We start from the raw sequence: 25,077 nt of genomic DNA, 5'->3' as shown, positions 1-25,077 counted from the left end.
TCTTATCGCGCCATTGATAGTCCTTGATTATGTAATATTCTCCCGCCATTCGGATTTCCTTTCGTTCTTTTCTTTCCCTTCGGTTGTATTTTTCTCTTCCTCTTGAGCTCGAACATCTCCCCGGGTTATGGCCAATTGTGCGAGGACTGTATCTAGTTTTTGTTATTTGCATTAACTCGTTGATTAACAGACAGTCGCTCATTCTTCATCTCACACCGCCCTCTCGTTCTCTTCCCCGCTAGTCCCGGCCTCATCGGCTGTCGGTGATATACAGAATGACTTCTGAACACAAGGTAGAAGGGGAGGACCCCATGCAGACGATCAAGGATTTGACGTCGGGCGCTGTTGGAGGAATTGCCCAAGTCCTTCTCGGTTTGTGCTTTGTTGTTCTGTTAGATATTGGATCGTATTGCTAACAGGTTTTAATAATAGGCCAGCCGTTCGGTACGTGAATATATAGTCTTAGCGAGAGACAGCATAGCTATGATAATAGAAACTAAATTGATATTATCTAGATATTGTCAAAGTCCGATTGCAGACTACGACACACTACTCCAATGCCTTGGATTGTGCTACAAAGATCTTTGCAAGGGAGGGCCCATTTGCATTCTACAAGGGGACCTTGACTCCATTGATAGGTATTGGTGCTTGTGTACGTTTCCCCTCACTCTGTCCTGGTATATCTTAAGTGTTTCTCTCTCCTCAATCTAACACCTTTCCTATGCAGGTCAGCGTCCAGTTCGGAGCATTCCATGAAGCACGCCGTCAATTCGAAAGGATCAACGCTCAGAAAGGGTTAAAGGATACCAGTCTATCCTACTCACAATATTACATGTCTGGTGCCTTTGCAGGTATTGTTAACTCTGTGATCTCTGGTCCAATCGAACATGTTCGTATCCGGCTGCAAACCCAGCCCCATGGTGAAGGGCGGCTGTACAATGGCCCATTGGATTGCATAAAGAAACTCTCATCTCAGGGAGGAGTGTTCAATGGCCTGTATCGAGGAGAGGCAGTTACAATTCTTCGTGAAGCACAGGCCTATGGAATGTGGTTCCTTTCCTTTGAATATATGATGGACTGGGAGGCAAAGCGAACCAACACTAAACGCGAAGATATCTCTGCTTTGAAAATCGCAGGATACGGTGGCTTGGCTGGTGAGGTGCTCTGGCTCTCTAGTTATCCATTTGATGTGGTCAAGAGTAAAATGCAGAGCGACGGTTTCGGTGAGCAACAGAAATACAAAAACATGCGAGACTGCTTCAGGCAAACCCTCGCTCAGGAGGGAATTAGAGGATTTGTTAAAGGCATTGCACCAACTCTCCTAAGGGCAGGGCCAGTGTCAGCAGGTACTTTTGCAGCGTAAGCGTTCCTACCGTACACCCTATATCGCTATGATAGTTATGGTGCTAATGTGGTTATATAGTTTCGAGCTTACCAAGAGAGCTCTAGGGTAATGATGGATTTCACACTATCATTATTTGCTTTATATGCCACCATTGGATCTGTTGGGCGGGAAATATTCCTTTATACTTTCAACAACTATTGTGCAATTATTATGCTCATTAGCTTCCAGATACCCTTCTAGATTATGTATCTCTACAAATGGTAGATAGATGCGCTTGTTCGTTATTTTTGTGCGGTTACCCTTGTGCGTGCCCTATTTTACTAACTTGCACCTGATATATGTGCTCTTTGTTTTTTAGATTACAGAAATTGCTTATAGATTCAAGGCAGCTGTTGTTTTCTTGGTTACCGTCCTAAACATATTCCTACTATATTGACAATGAACGACCGCTATGAGAGCGGAGTATAGAGTGAATGATTACAAATTTAAATAGAATTCAGGTTGAGAACATGTAACTTGAGTAACGGACTACTATGTATACCACAGAGCTAATAGATTCACATTAGCTAAGAATCACATCAGTTACGAGCCTTACACAATGGTCACATCGTCAAAGCGCCTTGCATAAGACTTGGCATGATTTCCATGGCAAAGTTATTAAATAAGGTTATGCCCACGTGGAAAACTAGGTTAATATGGTTACTCCACAGCTGCAAAGCAAAGGACAATATTGAACTCCAAAGTATTTTGTATGAATGTGATAATATACTGGCTTTCTATTTCCTGCTTTGTGTGTCGTAAAGGAACAGCCAAAATAAGAATAATCGATGGGGTACTTGAAACATTCGGTAGAACTGATGGAGGCATATAAGCCTCCCCCCGTGTCCCGAATAGGGATAATATTTAAGTGTCAAGTTGGCCAGTAAAGAAGAAGAATTAGCCAGCTAACCATATAACTGCCAGAAACACAGCTCATTAAGGCGAAACTTCCACAAAACCTCGATTACCCTAAACCTGGAATCAGCTCACTTATTCAAACTTTATGGTTTAAAAATGTAAACGTATACGGTAACGGGTCGTTGAAAATGGCGTACCTCTGGATAGCTAGCAGATTGTAATATGTGAAGTTGGGGAATCATTTCAACGATCTTGTCTTCCATCAACACGTTTCCTGTTAATGGCACTCTGACTAGCATATAGCCAAGTAGCTTCCGAATACCTGCCAACATCCTCTCTCTCTGAGGTGGAATCTATTCTATGAGACAAAAATTCTGCTATTTGACTCAGAATCTGGCTGATAACTCGGAAGCCGCGAGTTTTGGTGACAAAGGTTTCTTCTATGGAATCAGGGGAGTTCATCGGGGTGGCAACTCGGGCGGAGGAAGGAAAAGGCACGGGTGGTGATATTGGCCTGGGCACTTGGTAGGGTGTGTAGCCTTCCAAAGCCGGTTCCTTGAGCTCATACGCTTCAACTTTTGTGACATATTTCTGAGTAAAATCTTGAAGCTGCCGGAAAATTTCGCTGGATGGCCTGACATGGGACTCGCGCGCAAGGGTCTGAATGCGTTCGAGATCACCACGGAACTGTGAAGGAACAATAAAGCAGGGCTTGTTAGCTTCAGCACACTGAACGCATTTTGTTGAAGCGTGGGCTTGAGGGCACTGAAGCATGGGGGCTTCGGCGATGCGCTTGCTACATGCTAGACACATAGGTCGTGGCACCGGAGCTGAGCCAGCTAGCCTCTTAGCCTCCTCTTCATAGACAAGATCTTGATCACCGTAGCCTAACTCCATGCATGAACTTCCTATAGATTCCCGTCTATCACGATGGACAAAAAAGAAATATCTCTGATGATTTTGTATAAGTAATGGTTGTCGGTATAGGGTTACTCCTACTCCTTGTAAACTATTTAGGAAGCCCACGGCAGTATGACGTGGATTGCAAGAGGCGTCCGCAGCTTGCCTATTGGTGCAAAGACGGTGATTCATTAGTACCAAAACATGGCTTCCTGCTTCCTGTTGTGCCGTTTTTGATTTGAAAGATAACCGGGCTACCGAATCAGTACTCTATCGTCTCTATGAAAAAGATCCAAGGGGCATATTAGCCGCCTGATGCACTTAAAGTTGGGCATTGAAGCGAGCTGCAAGCAAAAAAAGTGTCGTATATTTAGAAGAAAAGTCAACGGAGCCGGATTTAATGCACAATAAAGATCAGTTATGCTATAGTACATTGCTAGCCTGGTCATAAAAAAAACCACTGAACCTAGTATACACCTCTCTAGAGACGAGTAAATCCGATAACTTAAGACAGCATATCCTTTTGGGATTGAAGAACGATGGGCTTATAAGGCAGATCTCCAGCAGCCGACTGTTCCAAACGCTTCTTTTGCCCCTCTTCTCCAGCTCTTCCCAAAACACCCGCAATAACACTTATGCATCGGGGACTATCATCATTGGCGGGTATAGGGTAGGTGACGCGGGTAGGGTCGGCATCGGTATCAATAACTCCAATGGTAGGAATATTCATACTAGCACATTCCTGAAGCAGTGGCTTGTTCTCGAGAGGATTAAAACAGACGACCAAATCCGGCTTCAATGGTGCTCTCTCGGGGTCTATTTTCTGGAATCCCGGATAATCTACCTCTCTGTCCAAAGCATCCACAAGTTTAACCTCACATTTTTGCAAGATCTGCAAGGAGTTGGTGAGAGACCCGGGAACCCAGCGATCAAAGACATGGCAACCCTGCGCTAGCTCCGCCGCACGAACAACGGCTCGTTTATGGCCCTTCCTCGTACCGACGAATAAGATAAGACCGCCAACTCGAGCAACTTCTTGAACAACCTTGGCTGCTCGTCGTAAATGGGCTGCCGTAACGTCGAGAGAGATTATATGAACACCCTCACGAATACCATGTATGTATCCTGAATTTCCAGGGTTCCAAAGAGAAGTCGAGTGTCCAATATGTGCTTGAGAGGCGAGAAGAAGTTCAAGAGTGATATCAGAAGCCTTGGGAGGGTTAGTTATCAGACTTTCGGGTCGGTAAGCACCTTTGATCTGAGTTCCGAGCCGATTGAATCGATTCTCTATTCAGGTGAAAACAACAATGTCAGTGAGCTTCTTGAACCAAAGCTTGCTTCTTTAGCTGATATTTAATAAATAGCAAGTTGTGATGATCGATCTCCATCTCTTGCACGTACTTGCTGCTACACTGGTCTCATACTGGCTCCATCCTGACGGAACAAGACTCTCCGGTTCATTATTTTCCACCTCTGCGCCTTGACTCAATTTCAATTCGGCATTTGGGATGGTTTGAGTAGGAACTTGGCTGGATAAAAACCGAGACTGAATGGGCGTTTGACGGCTGGCTTGAATAAAGGCGCGCGCTACATGAGAATGGACCGTTAGTCTCTCAATTGTAAAGGGTCAATAGTCAAGAAGGCATAGAAGTCACATACTCTGCCTTACGGCGAACCGTCGCAATATCATCTTTGTCGTTTGTGGCTTGTTTGATCTTGCATCGAGGAGAAAACTGAACGAAAGTCTTTGAAGCTGTAGAGAAATTTTTGATTACATAAGCATTCTTAACTCCCGAACTTTTTGACGTTCATTTGAAAAGCAACTTTCAACGACGAACAAACCAGCCGGTGAAGGTGGAGTGATTCTACAGTGATGAAGCGGTGGCTATGGGCCAGCTTAACGCGTTTCAAAAGGCTTCGAACTATGATGTTTACTTGAGTCTATGAGCTTGAACCAACTTCCTCAAGATGGATGGTTGTTAGGATACAGGCTAAACGGCATTCCATCTCTAATATTCGATGCCAACAGGTTTATCAGTCAAGATAAAACACTTTCAAATTGAAGGCCGTGATAACTGACAATGATAGTCTATAACGTGCTAATTCCCCGCATAAAGACATAACCAACCGCTATCAGAGTTCAGAATATTAAGAACAAGAGAAAAGAGATGGAAATGAAATGAAATCACAAGTCTTTAGGTATCCATATTCATTACGCGCTTCCCTTCAATATGACCCATAAACGCCGTTAAAACACCGTTCTTCTCGAATATACTCGGCTTCTTCGGGTTGATAAAGGGTATGTCCCGCACCACGCCGTGCTTAAAAGTTATAGCCAGCTACCACAACACACGTCCACTCTCTGTTGAGCGGGAACATATTTATTATTTCCTCCGACGGTATCCCTCTCCCGCTGGCTTCGTGCTAACCATCAAGATGATGGGAAGTAAACAGAGAAAGGGGATAAAAGCGGTAGGTAATGGCACCCCACTAGTCTGCAGCCGTAAAATGTTGTCGAAGTCTCCTCTGTCCTCAAGGGAGATCAGTCTCGGGAGAGTGTTCTTGCTTTTCAGAGCCCTCAAGGTTATTGAGTTCGTTATCAAGTTCCGCGATTTCTTTGAGATCGCTATCTTCAAGCTTTTCGGGTTCATCCGGTGATGTGGGTGCGTTAGGGGCTGGGGGTGCCTGGGGCGCCTTGGGCTGTCCCTTTTGTCCTGCAGGAGCCTTGGGCTTTTCAGTCTTTCCACCAGGCGATTTTTGTGTCTCAGGTGCATTTGGCTGGCCGGGCTGCTGTTGCTGTGGTGGTGGCTGTTGCAGTTGCTGGCCGGGTTGTTGCTGCAGTGGTGGTTGCTGCAGCTGCTGACCGGGCTGCTGCTGTTCCTGTCCTTGTCCTGGTTGTTGCTGTAGTGGAGGTGGCTGTTGCAGCTGCTGTCCGGGTTGCTGTTGCAGTGGAGGCTGCTGGAGCTGCTGTCCGGGTTGTTGTTGAAGTGGCGGAGGCTGCTGGAGCTGCTGGCCGGGTTGTTGTTGAAGTGGTGGCGGCTGTTGCAGCTGCTGGCCAGGTTGCTGTTGTAGTGGAGGCTGCTGAAGCTGCTGTCCGGGTTGCTGTTGCAGTGGAGGCTGCTGGAGCTGCTGTCCGGGTTGTTGTTGAAGTGGTGGAGGCTGCTGTAACTGCTGGCCAGGTTGCTGTTGGAGTGGAGTTTGCTGTAGCTGCTGGCCAGGTTGTTGTTGAAGTGGAGGCTGCTGTAGCTGCTGGACAGGTTGCTGCTGTAGTGGAGGCTGCTGTATCTGTTGCCCTGGTTGCTGTTGTTGTATTGGCGGCTGCTGAGGTTGCTGAGGTTGCTGCTGAGGGTCGGGAACAGTGGGCTGACCCTCCGTCTCTGGTTCCTGAATTACTTCACCGTTAGACTCTTCTACAGGTGCATCTGGCAACCCTGGTAGGTTCCATTTTGGGATTTCAGGTACCTTAGGTGGTGGGTTGTCAACTTCCAGTTTTGCAAGGGCAATCTTCTTAGCCTGCTCTTCTGGAGAGAGTTCCTTAAAAGCAGCGGTGTTTCTATCCCATTCTTCGACGCAGCCCCTGTCCCAGTTACATTTCTCAACCTCGCCATATACAGGGTGATTAAAACGGGGATGGTTCTTAGGCCATTCGGACGCGTGGTAATGATGCTTGACCAGCGCTGCTCGAGCATTATGGTTTCCGGAGTCGGAGTGGCCTTGCCCAGCAGCGAATGCTTCGACAGTCAGGACGAGAAAACCGCCTACAAGCTTAGATTCATGCATATCATGGAACATATCCCATTTAACAGGCTCTCCAACAATTTCACTCATCTCTTGCAGAATGGCGTTGGTGAAGGCAGAGGGTCCAGTGCCACTGATAACCTCGTCAAAATCGAGCACGATCTCTGAAATTGGCTTGCCTTGCTTCTTTGCAACGCTGTTAAGCCATTTGAGAATGTTATCGACAAGTCTCATCATAACTGGGAGCTTGGGCTTGCACATGAATGTCCATTGACAGAAAGACTTCGATTTCTGGCCCAAGATTGCATGATCGCTGAAACTAGGCTCGTCAATCTCAACGCTGATGACCATGTTGATGTCCCTCTCGTTGTATCGTTCCGGGATGAATCTCTTGATTGGTCTGATGGCTTCAACGTCGATATCGGTATAGACTCCGCCATCCACGTACATGACGAGGTACCTTAGCAGGTCAGCCTTGATGATCTTTGCAGTGAGCTGCCGGTATGTATCCACGATGTCTGGTCGATTGAATCCGTCAGGGCCAAAGTGTGTTTCAACATAATACATGTCATTCTGATCAGTTAGGACTTCGTATCGATACTCCGGGTTCTTTGACACCCAGCTCTTTGCGGTATCCAGATCTCTTTTGTCAAAATCCAAAGGGTCGACTTTCCAGGTCTGCCATATTTTCCGTGGGAACTTCTCCATTGTCGGGGCAAGATTACGGGGAGAGTCATGTTTCGAGCTGGTGAAGGCGCCAGCAACTGAAAGATAAATAACAATGACAAGACAGGAGACGCATCCCACAAGAGCTCTCCTCATCTGCCGTGGCATAAAACCTCCAAATTTTGGTGCAATGGATTTGACAGCCCCCATTGCGTGGTCTATCGCTGCACGAATACTCACAGGAGTACGATTCAGGAAGGGAGAAAGCGGCTTCATCGTGATTTTTTAAGGACAAGAAGCGGCGATTTCCATGTGCGGGGGGGGGAGGAGGAGAGAGGAGGTTTGTCAGGTAGAAGAATTGGAATACCTGGGGGACCAAAAGTAAGCGACTCCGTCAACGTATCCACGGTCGATTTCCGATCGAAGATGGGAAAAAGTGCCGTTTTTTTTGCTTTATGGCCGAGAGAGCTGTTGATTATTTCCCGCTTGTATGGCTCGGGATAAGCTCAATCAGACCAACTAAAAAGTTTTTGGATGGCAAAAAAAAGTCAAAAAAAGGGGTGGATACGCAAAGTCAAACTGCGTACCAAGAAGAAGCCAATCTCCACATCGCAAGGATGGATACAATTGAATGTACCATTTCCTGGCAGCTCCGGGGAGGGGGGTGGAATAACCTGGTTGCCTCTCGGGCCAGGGCCCAGGGGTGGGCGATGGCAAGGAACATGTATACACAATCAGCATGTGAACCCCCTAAAGTGCCCCAGACGAAGTCGGTTCTGACACTCCTCGGCACACATTTATGTATCCCGAGCTGCCTGTGATTATTTTATATTTTGTTTTGGTTCTCTGGATGGCTTGTTTCGTTTCTTTCTTTTTTTTCTGACGGTGAAACTGATATGCTTTCGAGTCCATACTATGTATGTCAATCCACAGGGTTTTTTTTTCTCGAGCCCATATTACTCCGCTCCCATCGAACAAGGGTTCGGCAGCTAAACCCCAGCGAAAAGCCTCCGCATGCCTGAGATCTTGATCAGGATAATATCTCTCTCCACGTCTCCTCTACCCGTTAACCCCTTTCAACCAAGCTGCGAGCCTGGTCGACTCGGCAGGGAGTAGGATATATTCAGCTTCGATCTTCTTTCCTTCTGAACGGAGAGGACGGGACACCAGTCGCAGAAGATGTCTGCCTTACCTGGAAATATATTAGAGAAGCAGTACTGGCAGGAGCCAACAGGAGAGTCGAAACAATCTCGGCTTTCCCGTGCAGCACGATGGTTTCTTGACATAGTACGGCCGTCTGTTCTAACGAAGGGCCGGCGGAAGCAGATGGGACGGACAAGCTATCTCGATGGCTTAAGAGGATTTGCGGCCCTGTTGGTTTATATCGGCCACCACGAGCTCTGGGCTCACGACGCAGCAACCCAGAACCCCATATTCGAGAATGCGTTCGGATACAATAACAAACACCACTTTATCGCCCTACCTGGGGTAAGGACATTCTTCTCCGGCGGCCATTTTGCTGTCAGCGTATTCTTCGTTCTCTCGGGCTACGTGCTGTCGGTGAAAGCTCTTAGCTTGATACACGCAGGCGACTATATCAAGCTTGGAGATACCCTAGCCTCCGCCCTATTCCGACGATGGCTACGACTATACCTACCCGTCATAGGAACCACCTTCATATACATGACAATATGGCATCTGTTTGGAATAACAGCAGTTCCCGATCCGCAGGGGAGCTACAGAGATGAGCTGTGGAAATGGTATTGCGAGATGAAGAACTTCAGCTTCATCTACAGGACCGGGGGAGAGCCCTGGTTCCATTACAACTTCCACGCGTGGTCGATTCCGGTCGAGTTCAAGGGCTCGATCGTCATCTACACTGCTCTTCTAGCGTTTTCGAAGGCGTCAAGGAACGCTCGCCTGCTGTGCGAGATTGGACTGTTTGTCTACTTCATGTACATTGCAGACGGTGCGCTGTGCGCCATGTTTGTTGCCGGCATGCACCTCTCCGACCTCGACCTCCTCGCCGAGGGTAACAACCTCCCAAAATTCTTCTATCGCCTCCAACCGTACAAGGACACGATATTTTACAGCCTTTTCGTGATCAGCATGTATCTTGGCGGCTGTCCGTCCCACAGCTTCGACGCTGCGCTGCTCAAGGACTCGCCCGGCTGGAACTGGCTCTCCTACCTGAAGCCACAGGCGGTCTTTGATTTCAAATGGTTCTACCTCTTCTGGGCCGCCGTCTTCCTCGTCTCCTCTATTTCGCGCATCCGCCCTCTGCAGAGCTTCTTCGAGCTTCGATTCAACCAGTATCTCGGTCGCGTCTCCTTCGCCCTCTACCTCGTCCACGGGCCTGTCCTCTGGATTCTGGGCGACCGCCTGTACTCCGCAGTGGGCTGGGTGAAGGATTCACACCACAAAACAATCCCCGGCTGGATCAACCGGTTCCCTTTGCCCACCGATGGACCACTGGGCCTCGAAGTTGGCTTCCTTGCTCCACAATTTATTCTCCTTCCGCTCACCCTCTGGCTAGCGGAGATTGTCACCAAGCTTTTTGACGGACCCAGTGTCAAGTTTGCACAGTGGGCGTATTCCAAGACCCTGCCGCCATCCGCCAAAGCGATGTGATTTTCCTTATTTCTTCATTCTGGTGGCCTGTTTTCTCCAACTTCGACCTCTTTTTTTTTTTTTGATTAGATATTTTTGATTTACGGGAGCAGTTTCACATGTTCATAGCGTGACGACTCCAGTATCACCCTGTATATAATAGAGAGAGAGATTTTCAGGCGCCGTAACGGAAATGAACTTAGCTTCTTCATGGGTTCATGTAAATTATGTATCAATCGAGTATCAAGTCCGAGGAGGCTTGACTGGGATTCTTTGCTTTTTCCTTTCAGCTTCTTCCACAGGCCAATCCAAGTCTGCCGCCTGCAGGTTAACCTCGACGCTCACAGCGAGTCGAGATGCTTCGCTTCTTCCTTATATCCACCTGGCGGAACCCCTGGATCCTCCCCCCTTCTCCATGCCTCGGGGAGCTCCAATTGGGCCTCGTGGAAATTGGAACGGTCCACGAACCACTCCTCAGGCCAGAAGCAAATCACACGTAATACGATAGTGTAAATCTTGCAGGAGAAAATCCAGCAGCTTCTGGAGCGAAAGGTGCTTTGGCTGGTGGAAAAGAAAGACTGTCAAGCGGTTCATCCCTGAAGGACCAGAAATAAACCTCGCACTTGAACAGAATAACACTCCATGCTTCTTCTTCCCACCCCGGGTCGATTGGCGATGTGAAAAGAGCAAAAAGGCCGTCATTTTCCTGACCTCGACCTGCTCAATAGGCAATGTTAGTCCGAGGGCTCAAGCGACTTTTCCTCCCCGTAGCGTCCTTTCTGCTGCTCGCCTTCGTTGTCGCCACCTACTTTGGCAGCTCAAACTCCTCCAGATGGTCACTCCGCGACCAGCTGGGCCCGCGGCCCTTCGATCGAGATGATAGCGCTGGCGGACGAGACGTGTCGACGACTCACCATGAGGTCTTCTCCCTGTCGAGGCCGGACAGGAAGTACTTTCGCCTCAAGTTCGGCGAGCTCGAGGCGATAAATCCCAGCATCATTCCCCATCCATCGTTAAACGACACATGGATCATCTCTGCGCAGCATATGAGTCGAGGCGCTGTCAAGGACACCGTCTGGTTCGCTGAGCTGGTGTGTAACGCCGTGTTCAAGAACGAGAGGCTGGAGTGCATCAGCCCGCCGATGAATATGCCCATCGCGGCAACGGTGGGAGACCGTACCAAATGTACGGACGAACTGGCCTTCTTTGCTCTCAACATCGGTCCTCACGATGCGCGAGTCTTCTACGGCCCAAGATTCCCGCTTACCATCTACGGATCGAACTCGATGTTCACCTGCTTTGGGCAGTGGGTGCAGGATTTCCGGATGTTGATGGACTGGGGATACGAGCACTTCTTCCAGAACGAGTTCAGGGTGCCTACCGAGATCCAGCGGCCGACCGCCTACGGCGCCATCGAGAAGAACTGGTTCATCTTCTGGGACAAGGATGGCCAGATGTACGCCCACTACGACGTTGCGCCCAAACGTGTGTTCGCCAAACTAGAGTATAATGGCGCTGTAGGACCAGATCTCGCTCCGTTGGTCGCAGCCCAGGACGGCAGATGTATGCAGCGGTACATGCCCTCTATCGGACCGGAGCTGGAATCCATCCACCAGGCTACAAACTCCCTTGCGGTCACACTCTGTAACCGATCGGATACAAACTGCAAACCAAACGATGAAAACACGTTCGTACTCACCATCTTCCAGCACAAGAGCTTCTATTCCTTCCACAGCGTGTACGAGCCGTACGCCATGCTCTTTCGACAAAAGGCTCCCTTCGGCCTATACGGCATATCCTCGAAACCAATCTGGATACACGGACGCGGCAAGGAAGGCCAAGGTAAAAAGCCTCCTGGCCTGACTCCGGAAGAGATAAGGGTGTGGAATCAAACGGAGATGTTCTACATCACCGCCATAAGCTGGAAGACGCACGGCCAGAAGTATCATGGATACATTGACGACGTGTTATTTATTTCCTTTGGGATAGAAGACGGAGATACTGGAGGCATTGATGTCCGAGCCAGTGACTTACTGGAAGGTTTGGGACGATGTTCCATTGCATGATATACGGAGGTGTATTTCATGCTAGTTTGGTTTGCTTGTGGCTATCATAGACACAGCCGGAGTTACACTTCTTTTATTTATATACCTATTTGATATGCCTTGCGCTATGGCCGTTTGATGTACAACACTATGTTTTTTTTTTTCGAGATATCAAAACCATGAATCCTTTTGATTACTTCTGGAACAGTGTGCATCTCTCTACTATATATAGTTCTCGAACTCTTTACGTGATATCGCCGGAGCACAGATGATACCTGGAGAAAGAGCTGGACAGTGGAATCATCTCTGGTCATACAGAGTACCAGACTACTAATATCCAGCTGGGTCTTCTGCGACGTCACTGTCAGGCTGTATCACGGTGTCACCGTGGCCGCAGGAAGCCTGCCATCCTCGAGTCGAGTCCATGGGATGCAATATATCAACTTTCTTTGACCTCGCTAAAGATCAAAATTCGGTCTGTCCGAGCGAATATTCGATCTCCAACCAACATAAATTTGAGCATGGGTTGATTGACATCGTAAAATCAAAAAAAAAAAAAAAAACCAATTATATTAACCCCTGGATCGGCGAATTCTTCTTTTGCTGGTTCCCGCTGAGGAAAAGAATCCTACAGACGCCACAGAGCCGGATCGGCCGTCGTTCCTCGTATTAACGAGCCTTATCATGCATATAGAAAGCTCCGGTTCCTATTCATCGCCAACAGGGCGCTGGAAAACCCCACTAGCCGTCGTTGAAAGATTCACCTGTCATCCTCCAGTGCCTCTCTCTTTCAAAAGTCCGATTTGTTGAGCTCACGACGGAAATGTCTGCATGGCTGTAATAGATTGAAAATATATTTGCGGATCTCTGGCTGATCGATAATAGCCTTGGATGTGTTCAATGTCTGGTTTGTGGTTGGCGAGTTCCCACAGGAACCAGTATATATCTTTGGGTGCTGATTTGATACCATCAGAAATCTGATCAGACCATAATCCCATGGTTCTTGTATAAATTCCGTATGGGTAGCCTTAGATATGGACAAGGCGGAGGTAAGGTTGTTCCACGGGGGTTATATGGAAGTACAAAGTTGCCAGAGGTGGTGATGATATGATAATTCAATTTCCTAGGGGTTAAACAGGCAAATGGCATATATCAAGTAGTTCAACAATCGATACAACATGATACAAGTGGTCACAGCCGTCAAATCAACACGTGGAATGCAAAGAAAAAAACAACTATATTGTTGAATCGAACGCAGTATCAGCACAAAGGAGAATCATACAGGCATGTCATTATCCGCTCGCGTGGTTTTTGCCCCCTCCACATTTCAATCCCCGCGATTCCCTACCGGTCTAACATCCCCGGTTCACACTCTAATGCTTTCCACCGCCGAACATGGAGCCGAAAGAGCTTCCGCCGTGGCTGCCACTTCCATGGCTGTTTCCGTGCTTCTTGAGTTTCTCTTCGGCCAAGTGGCCAGCGATGGCTCCTCCGATGGCTCCTAGGATACCATGGTTGGCCTTGCCGCCAAGGAAACCACCGGAGACACCGCCAGCAATGGCTCCTCCGATTCCACGCTCGCCCTCTTGAGCGCCGCCTGGTGCAGATTGGTCTTGTCTGTTATTCAGAGAAGAAAATAGTTAGAAATGGTTAAAAGAAGCAGGAGTGCGGGGGAAATGGATGATGCTTACCCATATTGAGGCTGGCCGCCATAGCCATGTTGCTGGCTATTCTGGTTGTAGTCATGGCCTTGCTGTTGGTATCCTTGTTGGTTGTAGCCGCTCTGGTCATAACCGCCCTGGTGCTGCTGCTGGCCGTAGCCGTGCTGCTGCTGTCCTTGGTTGTGGCCTTGGTCATACTGGCCTTGGTTGTAGCCGTGCTGCTGCTGGCCATAGCCTTGTTGTTGATTGTAGCCGCCCTGCTGGCCATAACCTTGCTGGCCGTAGCCTTGCTGGTTGTTGTAGTCGTTGTAGCCGGACATTTTGGTGGGATGTGGTTGTCTGAAACTGTAGAACTTTGAGTCTATGATTATTCTATTGGTGACTGACTGTCTAAAAGAGATGGACTGATGGCTGAATATCCGGTATCTGATAAAATGATGAGGAAAAGGATGAAGATGGGTAGGAGGCAGACCCCGCCTTAAATATAAAGTCGGATGATCAGACCCCGCTAGCCAGTTCAGGTATTGAGAATAGAGTCCACAGGCGGCGTCCTTATTACGTAGGGCTATTATTAGAGCGCCGCACTTTCAGATCCTCTTGGATTTATGCGCAGCAAGTCTCGGTCTTTCAGTGCGCCAGGAACATGCATGCGCCGCAGTTCCCACCCCCAGGATCAGACGAGATATTGCTCATCGAAATGCTCCATTTTGTGATGCCATCATCCAGATTGGCAGCAACGCACTGCGAGTGTCCGTCTAAGCCTACTCTCATTCGTCAACATGAGATCCACTTCAATCATGCTCAGCTGGGATACGATGAGCAAAGCCTCGCCAAGTGATGTTTGTGGTGGTCGTTAGCCCCCCAACTCTCAGTACATAGAATGTATTGCGTTCTCGTACCTTCGTCTGTTTGTAGAATATCCCCCTAGTCCAGGCTCCTCCTCCATGATGCTGGACGAGCTGAACGCTTCCCGGATATTGGCCTAATATGGAAAAGTTGGGAGATTCAGCTGAGTAAGGTGAGGAACGGTGCATGTCCCTCCATGGCCCCGCCAATATTTAACTTCTCAGGAAGGATTTGACAGCAAGATCCATAATACCCTGACAACATGAAGCCCCTTGTCCTTCCTCTGTACAGAGTACATCAGAAAAATATTAGGAGGTCACTGTACTCCGTATTGTGAGCACACAATTAATAATCTCTGTTAAGTCGCTTCCTGACCGCATCAGCTGAGTTTATCGCGTGCCGTGAAGACATAGGTGAAGTTCAACCAAAGTCATGTTTTGTGCGGTCATTTCCAAACTGGTGTTCTTCATCCGAATTCTCCCGCGCGGCGCACCATGATACCATGCGGAGTTTAGTTTGTATACGCGCGATACAGGGGGTTCCGTAAGGCAAGTATCAAGCTGATCGCTCAGCCTCCACTGCTTTGCCCAAGCCTCGATGGTGGCTGGGTTAACTCCAGGCACCGCCGCAATGCACCGACGGCGCTTAGCTAATCTTTTTTCATCCGTCTAACCGTCGGATGCAGAGTGCGACAAGCTCGAATAACTTTTGGAGGAATCATAACCGTTAGTTATAGAGCTTGTCCCTTCTTTAAGGTCTTGTCTTTTATAGAGCTTGTCCCTTCTTTAAGGTCTTGTCTTGCATTAAATGTACCGTCATGTGGCTAGACTGTTCCGAAGCAACATCACACATAACCGTTAGTCAAATCAAGGGCCTGGCGATATAGATTCAACCAGTTCAGACTCTGCCGTTGTTGCATTCTATACATTAACATTAGGTACTTTTAGTTCGAAACGATTTCCTACAGTAACTTATTGAAACAGCATTAACAGTATCGCTATCCACGTCCTGGGGCTCGTTTCGTCTTACCTGCATCCATCTTAGCCAGTCAAACCAGTCATTCCTTTAGCCACCGGAGCCAGGAGTAGTTATATGCATAGGGGAATGGATCTGATTTAAACCGGTTAATATTCCAACCTGTAGGACGAGGGGGACTGTTTCAACAATCGTCATCACTCGACACCAGGTGAAATGGTCTATGGCCAGCTAATGGTGGGATGTTGACCTCTGCCTCAGCCATCAAGAGTCGGCCGTCATATTCATGAGGAATCTGTCGAGTTTCAGAGGCAGTCTGTGGGATAATGGTGCTGCAATTTCACGGCCTTTTTAGGCCGTAGCTGTGGCTGTATCCGTAGCTGTCATGGAAGGCTTCGACACAAACCCCCAGGCGACATCGCGTATGTTTTAGCCTGTCGTCAACTGGCTATTGTTAACACCGTCCTAATACATATAATAATAACATCATTGTCACTATTGTCATGTGTAATGAAGTGTATCTGAAGAACGTCTTTCTATATAGATTGTTTTCAGTACGTTTAAGAAGATATTATTGGACTAAAGGCGGTGAGGGGCCCCACGGCAGAAAAGCAAGAAGACGCCAAGATTTCTTCCCACCGTTCAAAGATTTCGAAATATTTTCAAAGGCTTCAACGCAAGCTTGATATCTTTTTTGTTCCGGAGCGTTCTTTCTTTTCAGTTCTGGGCAGCTATGGGGGATAGCTTAGAGGTAAGGTGCCTACGATCTTTGGCGGTTTCACTTGCTAAGATTTTCTTTGTCTAGGAACGCCTACGAGGCCATGCCAGCGCGTTTGACGGCTTGCTGTCGCTGATTCCTGCAAAGTACTACTATGGAGAAGATAACAGTGTACGCTTTTATTTTTGGACTGCAGACCTTTCTGTCTCAAGGCTGTTAACACCCTGGAACGCATTGCTGACTCCTGAGCTTGGGAATTTAGGAACAATGGCAGCGGAAAAAGCAGACCAAGGAGCAGGCGAGAGATGCAAAGAGGGCTAAACTAGACCCTGAATCCTCGAAATCGGCAAAGGATGTAATGGACGACAATGCTAGAAAGAGGAAACGAAGAACTGATAATGATGAGGCACAAGATGTGGACGACTCGCACTCGGAGGAAGAGCCTCTAGGCTCGGAGAAGCCAAGGGAAGGCCTGAAGCGGGGAGACTCCAAGCTGAAGAAGCAAAAGAAGGTCACTGCTTCAACCGATATAGAAGGCCGAGAAGCCAAGGCGGGAGATGCCAAACAGCAAGCAAAGAGTGAAGCAAAGGCGGCAAAACAAGAGATGATGAAGCAGAAACAAGCTGAAAAGCGGGAGAAAAGAAAAGAGAAAATAGCGGCGCTCAAGGCTGCGAGAAGAGAACAGCAGGCCAGTGTAGATGCATCTACTAAGATATTAGAAGCAAAGGCCGACGATGCAGCTGAGAATTCGTCTTCAGTACAGAAAGCCCCCAAGCACAAGACAACAAATGTCAAGGAATCTACAGAAAGTGATGATGAAATGAAGGACATAGCACTAGAAGGGTTCTCCTCTGAAGCTCTACAAGGCCAGCCAGGCCATGAATCTACCACGCCTAATTCCTCCACCAATGCATCAGACCCGTCCAACCCCCCTTCAGGCAGCTCTTCCGTCTCCTCCATCGTCCCACCTACTGAATCATCCAAGCCCAAACCTTCCGCCAACGCCACAGGAAACAAATCCCCGCAGATCAAGAAACCCCAATGTACTCCCGAACAGTTAAAAGAAAGATTGCAAAAACGCCTTGATGAACTTCGTGCAGCCCGCCATGCAGACGGCATCAATGGGAAACCAGCTAAGAATAGACAGGAACTCATCGAAGGCCGACGACAGCGTGAAGAAGCCCGCCGCGCACAGAAGAAGGAACAGCGACAAAAGGCCAAAGAAGAAGAGCAACGGCTTCGAGATGAGGCTATTTCCAAAAGATTTTCATCCAAGGGCCCTGGGTCACTCCTCTCCTCACCCGGCTCCCCTGCCGATTCGATAACATCTATACCAAACAATTTCTCCTTTGGGCGAGTAGTCTTTGCCGACGGTCAACAGCTCGATGCCAGCATGACCGGACTCCGAGACACAGCTAAGAAGCGTGGACCTCAGGACGCAAACACTGCTCTCAAGGCAGCAGAAGCCAAAAAGGCTCGGCTTGCTGGCCTTGATGAGGAGAAACGGACCGATATCGAGGAGAAGGATATGTGGCTTAATGCTAAGAAGAGAGCACATGGGGAACGCGTCAAGGACGACGTATCATTGCTGAAGAAAGCGCTGAGCAGAAAGGAGGGGATCAAGAAGCGAAGTGAAAAGCAGTGGAAGGAGAGAATAGAGGGAGTTGCCAAGGGGAAAGAAATCAGACAGTCCAAGAGAGATGAGAACATACGGAAACGAAAGGAGAACAAGGGCGTCAAGGGCGGGAAAAAGGTGACGAAGAGCAAAGGCAAAGGCAGACCTGGATTTGAAGGGAGCTTCAAGTCGAAGAAGAAGTAGGCGATGATCTTCTGTTGCCCTTGCCTCTTACTCCTGCCGAGTTCATTTCTTTCATTCAGATATCTCTCCCTTTTTTTGTAATATGGAGTTTCAGTACGTGGTTCGGGAAAGGGGAAAAGATAATTGATCAATTGGATTCTCTGGCGAGCTGTTTCGTTTTCATCTCTCTCTGCCTGTCTAGTTTAGTCAGTTTAGCTTACGCAGTTGTGTACATGATTCATACTCAACCTGGTAAATACAGGAGAAGGCTCACGTGTGTATGTATATATATGTTGATAACAACCGGAGCTATCGATAGTGAGAGCCCAAGAGGGATAAATTCAAGTCTTTTGCTAGTATTCCCTTTGCTAGCCATCTTATCAATGATATACACAACGCTCGACTGGATTGGCTCCGACCACTCTAACGATCAAGTCTGAGGAAGTTCCATTTTACAGGAGTCAAAAATAAGAAAAACAAGTACTAAAGAAAGATATCAAGGACATGGGTAAAGGAAAAAAAGAAGTGCGTCCGGGGTTTGTTTTATCTATATGGAGCATCAGCTCTGGCAGCAGCGGCGAGTTCTGGCTCCCACTTGTCACCATTCGCCAGCAGTTTCTCCTTGTTGTACAAAAGCTCTTCTCTGGTTTCAGTAGCATATTCGGCATTAGGCGCTGTATCGAGCATTAGCATCATTCCCTCCTACACTTAATGGGGAGCGTGGGACATGGAATTCTCACATTCGACAATAGCATCTACCGGACAGCTCTCCTGACAGAATCCGCAGTAGATACACTTGGTCATGTCGATATCGTATCTGGTTGTTCGTCGACTTCCATCGACACGCTCTTCAGCTTCAATCGTGATGGCCTGAGCAGGGCAGATGGCTTCACAGAGTTTACAGGCAATGCATCGTTCTTCCCCAGAGGGATATCGGCGGAGAGCGTGCTCGCCACGGAAGCGGGGGGAGATGGGGCCTTTCTCGAAGGGGTAGAAGATGGTGTATCTAACTCCTGGTCAGCCCGGCCACTTGCTCACGACACCCAGCCAACCATTGACCAAACAATTGATCCGATATATATTGCTGGATATAGATCCGTGGATATAAAATGGCGGTACATACGGAGGTCTGAAGAACTGTTCCAGCACCACATACATGCCCCGGAACAGCTCCGCCATGAGGAAGTACTTGGTAGCGCTATCGAGCGAGGTCTCGTCCTGCTGGTCCCATCGCTTTGGGGGAGCAAGACGGAAGCCTGATGGCGGTGGTCCGGCGGGAGTGGCAGCTCTGATGGCGGAGGTCGAGAAGGACGACGTTGATGCGCGGAGGACGGACGACGGGCTGGCAAGGGCGTATGACGAGGCCAGCGGCGACGGCGCTCTGTAGGCCAACAGCCTGGCAGCAGCCTTTGACGAGGCCATTGTTCAACTGGTCGAGTTTGTCGTCTCTGTCTTCGTCGACTTGATGTCTTCTTTTTTTTTTGATGTTCGACGTTCGTTTGGGAGAGCAAGAAAAGGTCATACCGTTCACGTGTTCTCTGATTGGCCCGAAAGAAGGAAAAAAAAACATCAACTTTTCGAACGACGAAAAGACGAAAAAGACGAAGACGAAAGGAAAAACGACGACGCTTTCAAAAGCCATTTCTTCGAAAACAAGAGCTGCGAACTCATATATCGCCTGGTTTTTGATCTTTGTCAGAGATATTTCTACCATCATCATGTTCCGTTCCGCCGTCATCCGATCGCTGAGGTTGTCCGTACCTCGCGTTGCCAGAGCTGCTTCGCCTGTCTCTCGTCAGGTCCCAGCTGTGTCCAGCATCGCCAGACAAGCTCAATTCGCTCCAAGCTTCTCCTATCAGGCCATAAGATCATACTCTGCCCCCGCCGGCCTCAACCAGACCGAAGTCCAGGGCAGAATAGTCGATCTGTTGAAGAACTTTGACAAGGTACGTACCTTGATATAGTGGCCTTTCTTCTTCCTTTCTCTTACTGATGGTGGTTTATTGTAGGTTTCCGATGCCTCCAAGGTATGTTTACGGGTGGAATCGCTCATTTGAGTGTGGTTGTTGCCTTTTTTTGGTTGAATCTCACACGTTTGTCAAGATCACCCCCAACTCGCACTTCACAAATGACCTCGGGTTGGACAGCTTGGACACCGTTGAGGTTGTGATGGCCATCGAAGAGGTAACATTTACTCCATTCTGATACTGCATGAGATGTCGGAGGTGTTGACTTCGGGAAATAGGAATTCAGCATTGAGATCCCAGACAAGGAGGCAGATGCCATTCACAGCGGTACGTCCTGAAATTGCGATTCCTTCTATCTTTCAAACCGAGCCAGATGAAGACTCGCATTAGCCCCTGGCTACATGAACGTGCCATTTGCTGACTATATCAAAAGTTGACCAAGCCGTTGCCTATATCCTCTCCCAGCCTGATGGTACGTAGCCATTGCCCCGTTCCGCCTGGCCTCTCAAAATCTTTGCTGACAAGTAAACACAGCTCACTAAACAATTGTCGTCGAGCCTCGTTAAGTGGATTGCGGCCCCCAAACAAAGATTTCCTTAGCTTTTCTAGACAAACCTGAAAATCGGGCGCCGGTTTTATGTGATAATTGCCCCCAACTTGTTATATCGTGTACATCAGCTCAGCCATCGCATCTTGATATAATTAGAGAATATCTTGTGTGAATTCTACTCTTATACATTGCCTTCTATTATTCTACTGAGTAAAGCAACTGCTCTCGTGACGGCGTTGGGCTTGCATAACGGCCACATAAACCGCCTCCAAAAAAAAAAAGCCACAGCAGGTCTACATAAACCGCTAAATAAGAATCCCGTCCGTTAACCAAGTTTCATGTTAATAAGAACTAGAAATACAAGTTATTTTCTCCTTCGAGTGTCCAAACAAGCTGGCTAAAATCTGACCACCGCCAAGCCGAACAGAAAAAGCGGATTTTTATATCAACTTCTCTCCCGCCCTTTTAGAAAACGGCCCATACTACAAGAACAGCTTCCCGACTTGCGCCCGATTCCAACTCCGCCACTGCGCATATATAGGGCCCGTGATTATATCGTACCTACTTCGGTCTCAGTCCCCGCCATCCCTAGACAGACTCACCGTCATCGCTGTTACGCCAAAAAGCGGCCAGCGTTTCGAAGTTGCCTGCTCTCTCCCTTTAACCCCCCAAATTTTTGAGACAGCCAACACCCAGTTCTATGCCCCAGGCAGCTATTGCCTGAGCTTGTTACGGCTCTTTGTCGACTACCAGCGAGCTCGTACGCTCACTTTCTTACACATCTATGGCGTCTACCAGCGGCTTAACTCGCCGGCGAGGAGCTGGCCGAGGGGACGGTGGTATTGAGAGTGGCAGAGTGGCCTCCCCGTCGTCGCTAAACGGAGCGTCTCAGGATGGCCGTGGAGAGTCCTCGTTCACCGGTGAAAATGGGCACAAGATCGCATTCGATCCGAGAGATATCAGCGAGAATGAGGAGCGGAGCAAGCAGCCTAAGCTTACACTTATGGAAGAGGTGCTGCTCCTGGGTTTAAAGGATAAGCAGGTAACAAATGCCTTAGAGGAACGCCTTGAATCCGTGTAGCATTCTAATTTCACGCCTTTTTTATGCCATAGGGGTACCTATCGTTTTGGAATGAGAATATTTCATATGCATTACGCGGCTGTATTGTGATTGAACTGGCGTTCCGAGGTCGAATCAGCATGCAGAAAGATTCGTCGAGGCGACGGTTCCCACTTGCGGACCGAATAATTGAGGTTATCGATGATACATTGACAGGAGAAGTCTTGCTGGACGAGGCATTGAAGATGATGAAAGCTAGCGAGAAGATGAGCGTGAGCTCATGGATCGATCTTATGAGCGGTAAACCTCTATATCCAATATAACCCCTTTGTTTGTCCATATGCCTGTATATCTAACTCTTGACGATATAGGCGAGACTTGGAATCTGATGAAGATTGGCTACCAGCTGAAGCAGGTGCGAGAACGGCTTGCAAAAGGACTAGTTGACAAAGGCGTCCTCCGAACTGAAAAGCGGAACTTCCTCCTTTTCGACATGGCCACACACCCAGTCGCAGATGGCGGCGCAAAGGAAGAATTACATAAAAGAGTGCGCAACATCTGCAGCAGCCGTACTGTTATGTTACCTCCAAACCCATTCCTCCCTGAAGATATTGAATTCAGGTATCTACGGACCATTGCATTGGTGTGCGCCGCGTATGCAGCAAACGTGCTGGAAAATGCCCTCGTAACTATGGGCCATGAAGCTAGGGAACGAGCATTTGCACAGGTAGATGAGCTGCTAGCAGAGTATTCACAGTGGCCATTTGTGTCAAATAAGGGCGCTGGCGCACATGTTATCGGAGCGAATCTACCGCAGGCTGTGAGCGAAGAGGTTGAAAAGGCCAAGGATAAGGAGCTCCAGCTTGAGGTAAGCCAAAACCGCATTATTATTCTTTTTCCAGTTTCATTTTTTCAAACTAACATTTCTCTCATTCGTTATAGGTCGTGGCCGCTTGTTTGGGTGTATTTACTCGCCTTGACTCCTTACTCTAAGCGACATACCTCTACAGTCCTTAATAGAGCCCATTCAATGTCTACTAATGTCTTATATCTTCATTTCGTCGCATCTACCGTTTCTTTACTTTCTATTATCATCCGGACACTACTTTCATCATCCTTCCCTTCTCTTGGCTCACGCTCAAAATGTGTTCTTAGCTTTTATTCCCTTCTACCCTTACGCCCTGCCGGACTCTTAAAAAAGGATAGGAGGAGAGATGTCAAAATGGTTGCATTATTCAAGAGTTACCGGTATGATCCTGTTTTTCTATTCATGCTTATAATCCTATATTTTTCTCTATTTTATTTCATTTGATGTTCTGTTTGAATAGTTTCATTGCCCGAGCGGTTTAAGCAGGTAGAACAGAAGCGAAATAATGACAGAAATACATCCACACAGGTATGACTTTATATTTAGCATATTTATCCTTCGCCTCTGCCATTCAACAATCTATTGTATCCCTTTGACCTCCGGTCTTCTGCTTCTTGGAACTCCTAGTGCCTGAATCATAAAACTTAATTCTCGTTTTCCCAGTGATGTTTGATACCTGTGATCATTATAGATTGGGTTCATATAAAACTATCCAATTTGATATCAATACGTTAAAAAAATACATCCCCTTGGGACTGTCAAACTATCTAATTGACCTTCAAGACAACTTTTCCACGGACCCTTTTCGACTCGACCAGTTCCATGGCCTCCCTGGCCTCGTACAGTTCAAAGACCTTGTCAACGAAGCCTCTCACCTCACCCTTTCCCACCAATATACCAATTTTCTCCAGCTGCTTTCCGTTTATCTCAATGATAAAGTACCGACTGTTTAGCCCTCTCTTCTCAATTCCTAGATTGCCCCATTCCTCCTTGATTGGGTGTGCAACGCTAACTATCGATCCATTATCGCAAACGACAGATGGAGAATGGGCCTGTTTCAAAGACGATCCTCCAATACAGTCGAACACAAAGTCAACAGGCTTCCAACCGTTTGACTTGAAGGTTTCACTCAAATCCGGATGGACGGTGTAGTCGATGACTTCATCGATATGTAGCGTGTCCTTTAAGAAAGCTGCATTGCGGCCTGAACATGTACCGCATATCCAGAACTTCTGGTTTCCGAACAAAGTCTTTGACCGCAAGAGTTGAATAGCTTGTACTCCTACGCCACCGGATGCATTTGTTATCAGAACGCGAATGGGCTCATTATGGGGTTGTAGTTGCTTGACCCCTTCTCCGCCATTGTCATCCATGCAGTCGTCTCGCACTACCTCACTGTCCAGATGCCCACATTTGTCGGCAATGTGTTTTAGATTCCCATGAGCAAAAAATGCCTGCCATGCAGTCATGGCCGAGAGTGGGATACTCGCTGCTTCGATGGCCGTTATATTTTTTGGTTTGAATGCCAGCTCATTCTCTTCTGCCAGTGCACAATCGGCGGCACCCCCTCCTCGATGGACACTGAGCCATCCGAAAACCTCATCGCCTACTTTGAACTTGGGGCCGTCGTACGTCCGTTCATCATCGGACGGCGTTGAGAGAATAGTCCCGCATACATCGTAGCCAGGGACTGGGGGTTGAATGACACGGGAGCTAGAGATGACTTCGGGCCAGGTGAGTTCCTCGCGGCATAAGGCGGTACTGTAGACTTTGATTAAGTATTGAGATGGGTTTGGTTGAGGAGTTGGGAATTTGGGGTCATATATCAGGGATGATGGTAGAGGAGGCGATGATGCGTCGTAGGGCCCAGGAGGAAGATGGACCGCAGGCATAAAAGGAGGGATATGCTCTTGATCTGCCATCATTGACTATATATGATGCCGTTCGTCTATATATGTATATCGTGGAATGGGAGGTGGAAGTACTGTCACTCTATCCAAGCGACTAATCCTGTCCATTATTTATATAGAACTAAACAACCTCGATATGCAAATATGGCATCAGTACGGGAGGTGCAATACCCGTGCGGATAGCTCGGATTATTGTACTACAAAAAACAAATATTCATACGAGCTGATTTGCTTTTATGTAGAATAACATCCTTACAACTGTAGAGCTGAACATTCAATGACGTCAGAGTAGTTAAACATAACTATTAGCTATACGGCCTATCAAGACAACTATAACCGCACTGCTTAGCAAGTATACAGGGGAAAGATGCTACTATTAGCTAAGGGATGGTGAACTATGTGAACAATGAGGCCAAATGCTGCAATGAATCAACGAGAGAAATGAATAAAACCGCCTTTAATACGGATCATGTCCGAGCCACCATTAACCACCAAAAGGTATGTATACAGACGAATAATAGGA

The 25,077-nt window shown here is 47.9% G+C and overlaps 12 protein-coding genes across 12 annotated transcripts; 6 read left to right on the top strand and 6 right to left on the bottom strand.

Moving 5' to 3' along the window:
• Nucleotides 1–275: 275 nt before the first annotated feature.
• On the top strand, nt 276–1,454 carry MCYG_06631 (carrier protein YMC1; the record flags this gene model as incomplete). Its single annotated transcript, XM_002844621.1, has 4 exons — nt 276–372; nt 516–652; nt 728–1,359; nt 1,424–1,454. The coding sequence occupies 4 exons, from the start codon at nt 276–278 to the stop codon at nt 1,452–1,454; spliced, it is 897 nt and encodes a 298-aa protein (XP_002844667.1).
• Nucleotides 1,455–2,485: 1,031 nt separating this feature from the next.
• Nucleotides 2,486–3,139, bottom strand: MCYG_06630 (uncharacterized protein; the record flags this gene model as incomplete). The annotated part of the gene is made up of 1 exon (XM_002844620.1): nt 2,486–3,139. One exon carries the CDS (start codon nt 3,137–3,139, stop codon nt 2,486–2,488), a length of 654 nt encoding a protein of 217 aa, XP_002844666.1.
• Nucleotides 3,140–3,647: 508 nt separating this feature from the next.
• MCYG_06629 (mitochondrial 37S ribosomal protein MRP4) lies at nt 3,648–4,832 on the bottom strand (the record flags this gene model as incomplete). The annotated part of the gene is made up of 3 exons (XM_002844619.1): nt 3,648–4,429; nt 4,544–4,729; nt 4,802–4,832. The coding sequence occupies 3 exons, from the start codon at nt 4,830–4,832 to the stop codon at nt 3,648–3,650; spliced, it is 999 nt and encodes a 332-aa protein (XP_002844665.1).
• An 842-nt stretch (nt 4,833–5,674) lies between these two features.
• MCYG_06628 (initiation-specific alpha-1,6-mannosyltransferase) lies at nt 5,675–7,588 on the bottom strand (the record flags this gene model as incomplete). Its single annotated transcript, XM_002844618.1, has 1 exon — nt 5,675–7,588. One exon carries the CDS (start codon nt 7,586–7,588, stop codon nt 5,675–5,677), a length of 1,914 nt encoding a protein of 637 aa, XP_002844664.1.
• A 1,119-nt stretch (nt 7,589–8,707) lies between these two features.
• On the top strand, nt 8,708–10,177 carry MCYG_06627 (conserved hypothetical protein; the record flags this gene model as incomplete). Its single annotated transcript, XM_002844617.1, has 1 exon — nt 8,708–10,177. The coding sequence occupies one exon, from the start codon at nt 8,726–8,728 to the stop codon at nt 10,175–10,177; it is 1,452 nt and encodes a 483-aa protein (XP_002844663.1).
• A 710-nt stretch (nt 10,178–10,887) lies between these two features.
• On the top strand, nt 10,888–12,222 carry MCYG_06626 (conserved hypothetical protein; the record flags this gene model as incomplete). Its single annotated transcript, XM_002844616.1, has 1 exon — nt 10,888–12,222. One exon carries the CDS (start codon nt 10,888–10,890, stop codon nt 12,220–12,222), a length of 1,335 nt encoding a protein of 444 aa, XP_002844662.1.
• Nucleotides 12,223–13,574: 1,352 nt separating this feature from the next.
• On the bottom strand, nt 13,575–14,182 carry MCYG_06625 (mold-specific MS8 protein; the record flags this gene model as incomplete). The annotated part of the gene is made up of 2 exons (XM_002844615.1): nt 13,575–13,818; nt 13,893–14,182. The coding sequence occupies 2 exons, from the start codon at nt 14,180–14,182 to the stop codon at nt 13,575–13,577; spliced, it is 534 nt and encodes a 177-aa protein (XP_002844661.1).
• Nucleotides 14,183–16,068: 1,886 nt separating this feature from the next.
• Nucleotides 16,069–18,220, top strand: MCYG_06624 (conserved hypothetical protein; the record flags this gene model as incomplete). The annotated part of the gene is made up of 4 exons (XM_002844614.1): nt 16,069–16,105; nt 16,277–16,434; nt 16,489–16,572; nt 16,664–18,220. 4 exons carry the CDS (start codon nt 16,069–16,071, stop codon nt 18,218–18,220), a joined length of 1,836 nt encoding a protein of 611 aa, XP_002844660.1.
• A 522-nt stretch (nt 18,221–18,742) lies between these two features.
• MCYG_06623 (NADH-ubiquinone oxidoreductase 23 kDa subunit) lies at nt 18,743–19,621 on the bottom strand (the record flags this gene model as incomplete). Its single annotated transcript, XM_002844613.1, has 3 exons — nt 18,743–18,873; nt 18,940–19,205; nt 19,323–19,621. The coding sequence occupies 3 exons, from the start codon at nt 19,619–19,621 to the stop codon at nt 18,743–18,745; spliced, it is 696 nt and encodes a 231-aa protein (XP_002844659.1).
• A 296-nt stretch (nt 19,622–19,917) lies between these two features.
• On the top strand, nt 19,918–20,646 carry MCYG_06622 (conserved hypothetical protein; the record flags this gene model as incomplete). The annotated part of the gene is made up of 5 exons (XM_002844612.1): nt 19,918–20,145; nt 20,209–20,238; nt 20,303–20,383; nt 20,445–20,493; nt 20,600–20,646. 5 exons carry the CDS (start codon nt 19,918–19,920, stop codon nt 20,644–20,646), a joined length of 435 nt encoding a protein of 144 aa, XP_002844658.1.
• An 854-nt stretch (nt 20,647–21,500) lies between these two features.
• MCYG_06621 (vacuolar protein sorting-associated protein 74) lies at nt 21,501–22,769 on the top strand (the record flags this gene model as incomplete). The annotated part of the gene is made up of 4 exons (XM_002844611.1): nt 21,501–21,758; nt 21,830–22,076; nt 22,148–22,644; nt 22,719–22,769. 4 exons carry the CDS (start codon nt 21,501–21,503, stop codon nt 22,767–22,769), a joined length of 1,053 nt encoding a protein of 350 aa, XP_002844657.1.
• A 446-nt stretch (nt 22,770–23,215) lies between these two features.
• Nucleotides 23,216–24,566, bottom strand: MCYG_06620 (reticulon-4-interacting protein 1; the record flags this gene model as incomplete). Its single annotated transcript, XM_002844610.1, has 2 exons — nt 23,216–23,320; nt 23,421–24,566. 2 exons carry the CDS (start codon nt 24,564–24,566, stop codon nt 23,216–23,218), a joined length of 1,251 nt encoding a protein of 416 aa, XP_002844656.1.
• Nucleotides 24,567–25,077: the final 511 nt, after the last annotated feature.

This window comes from Microsporum canis, genomic scaffold (assembly GCF_000151145.1).
Source record: "Microsporum canis CBS 113480 supercont1.6 genomic scaffold, whole genome shotgun sequence".
Lineage (NCBI taxonomy): Eukaryota > Fungi > Ascomycota > Eurotiomycetes > Onygenales > Arthrodermataceae > Microsporum > Microsporum canis.
Note: the sequence above shows the minus strand (reverse complement) of the source record. Positions and strands in the feature narration are given on the sequence as shown.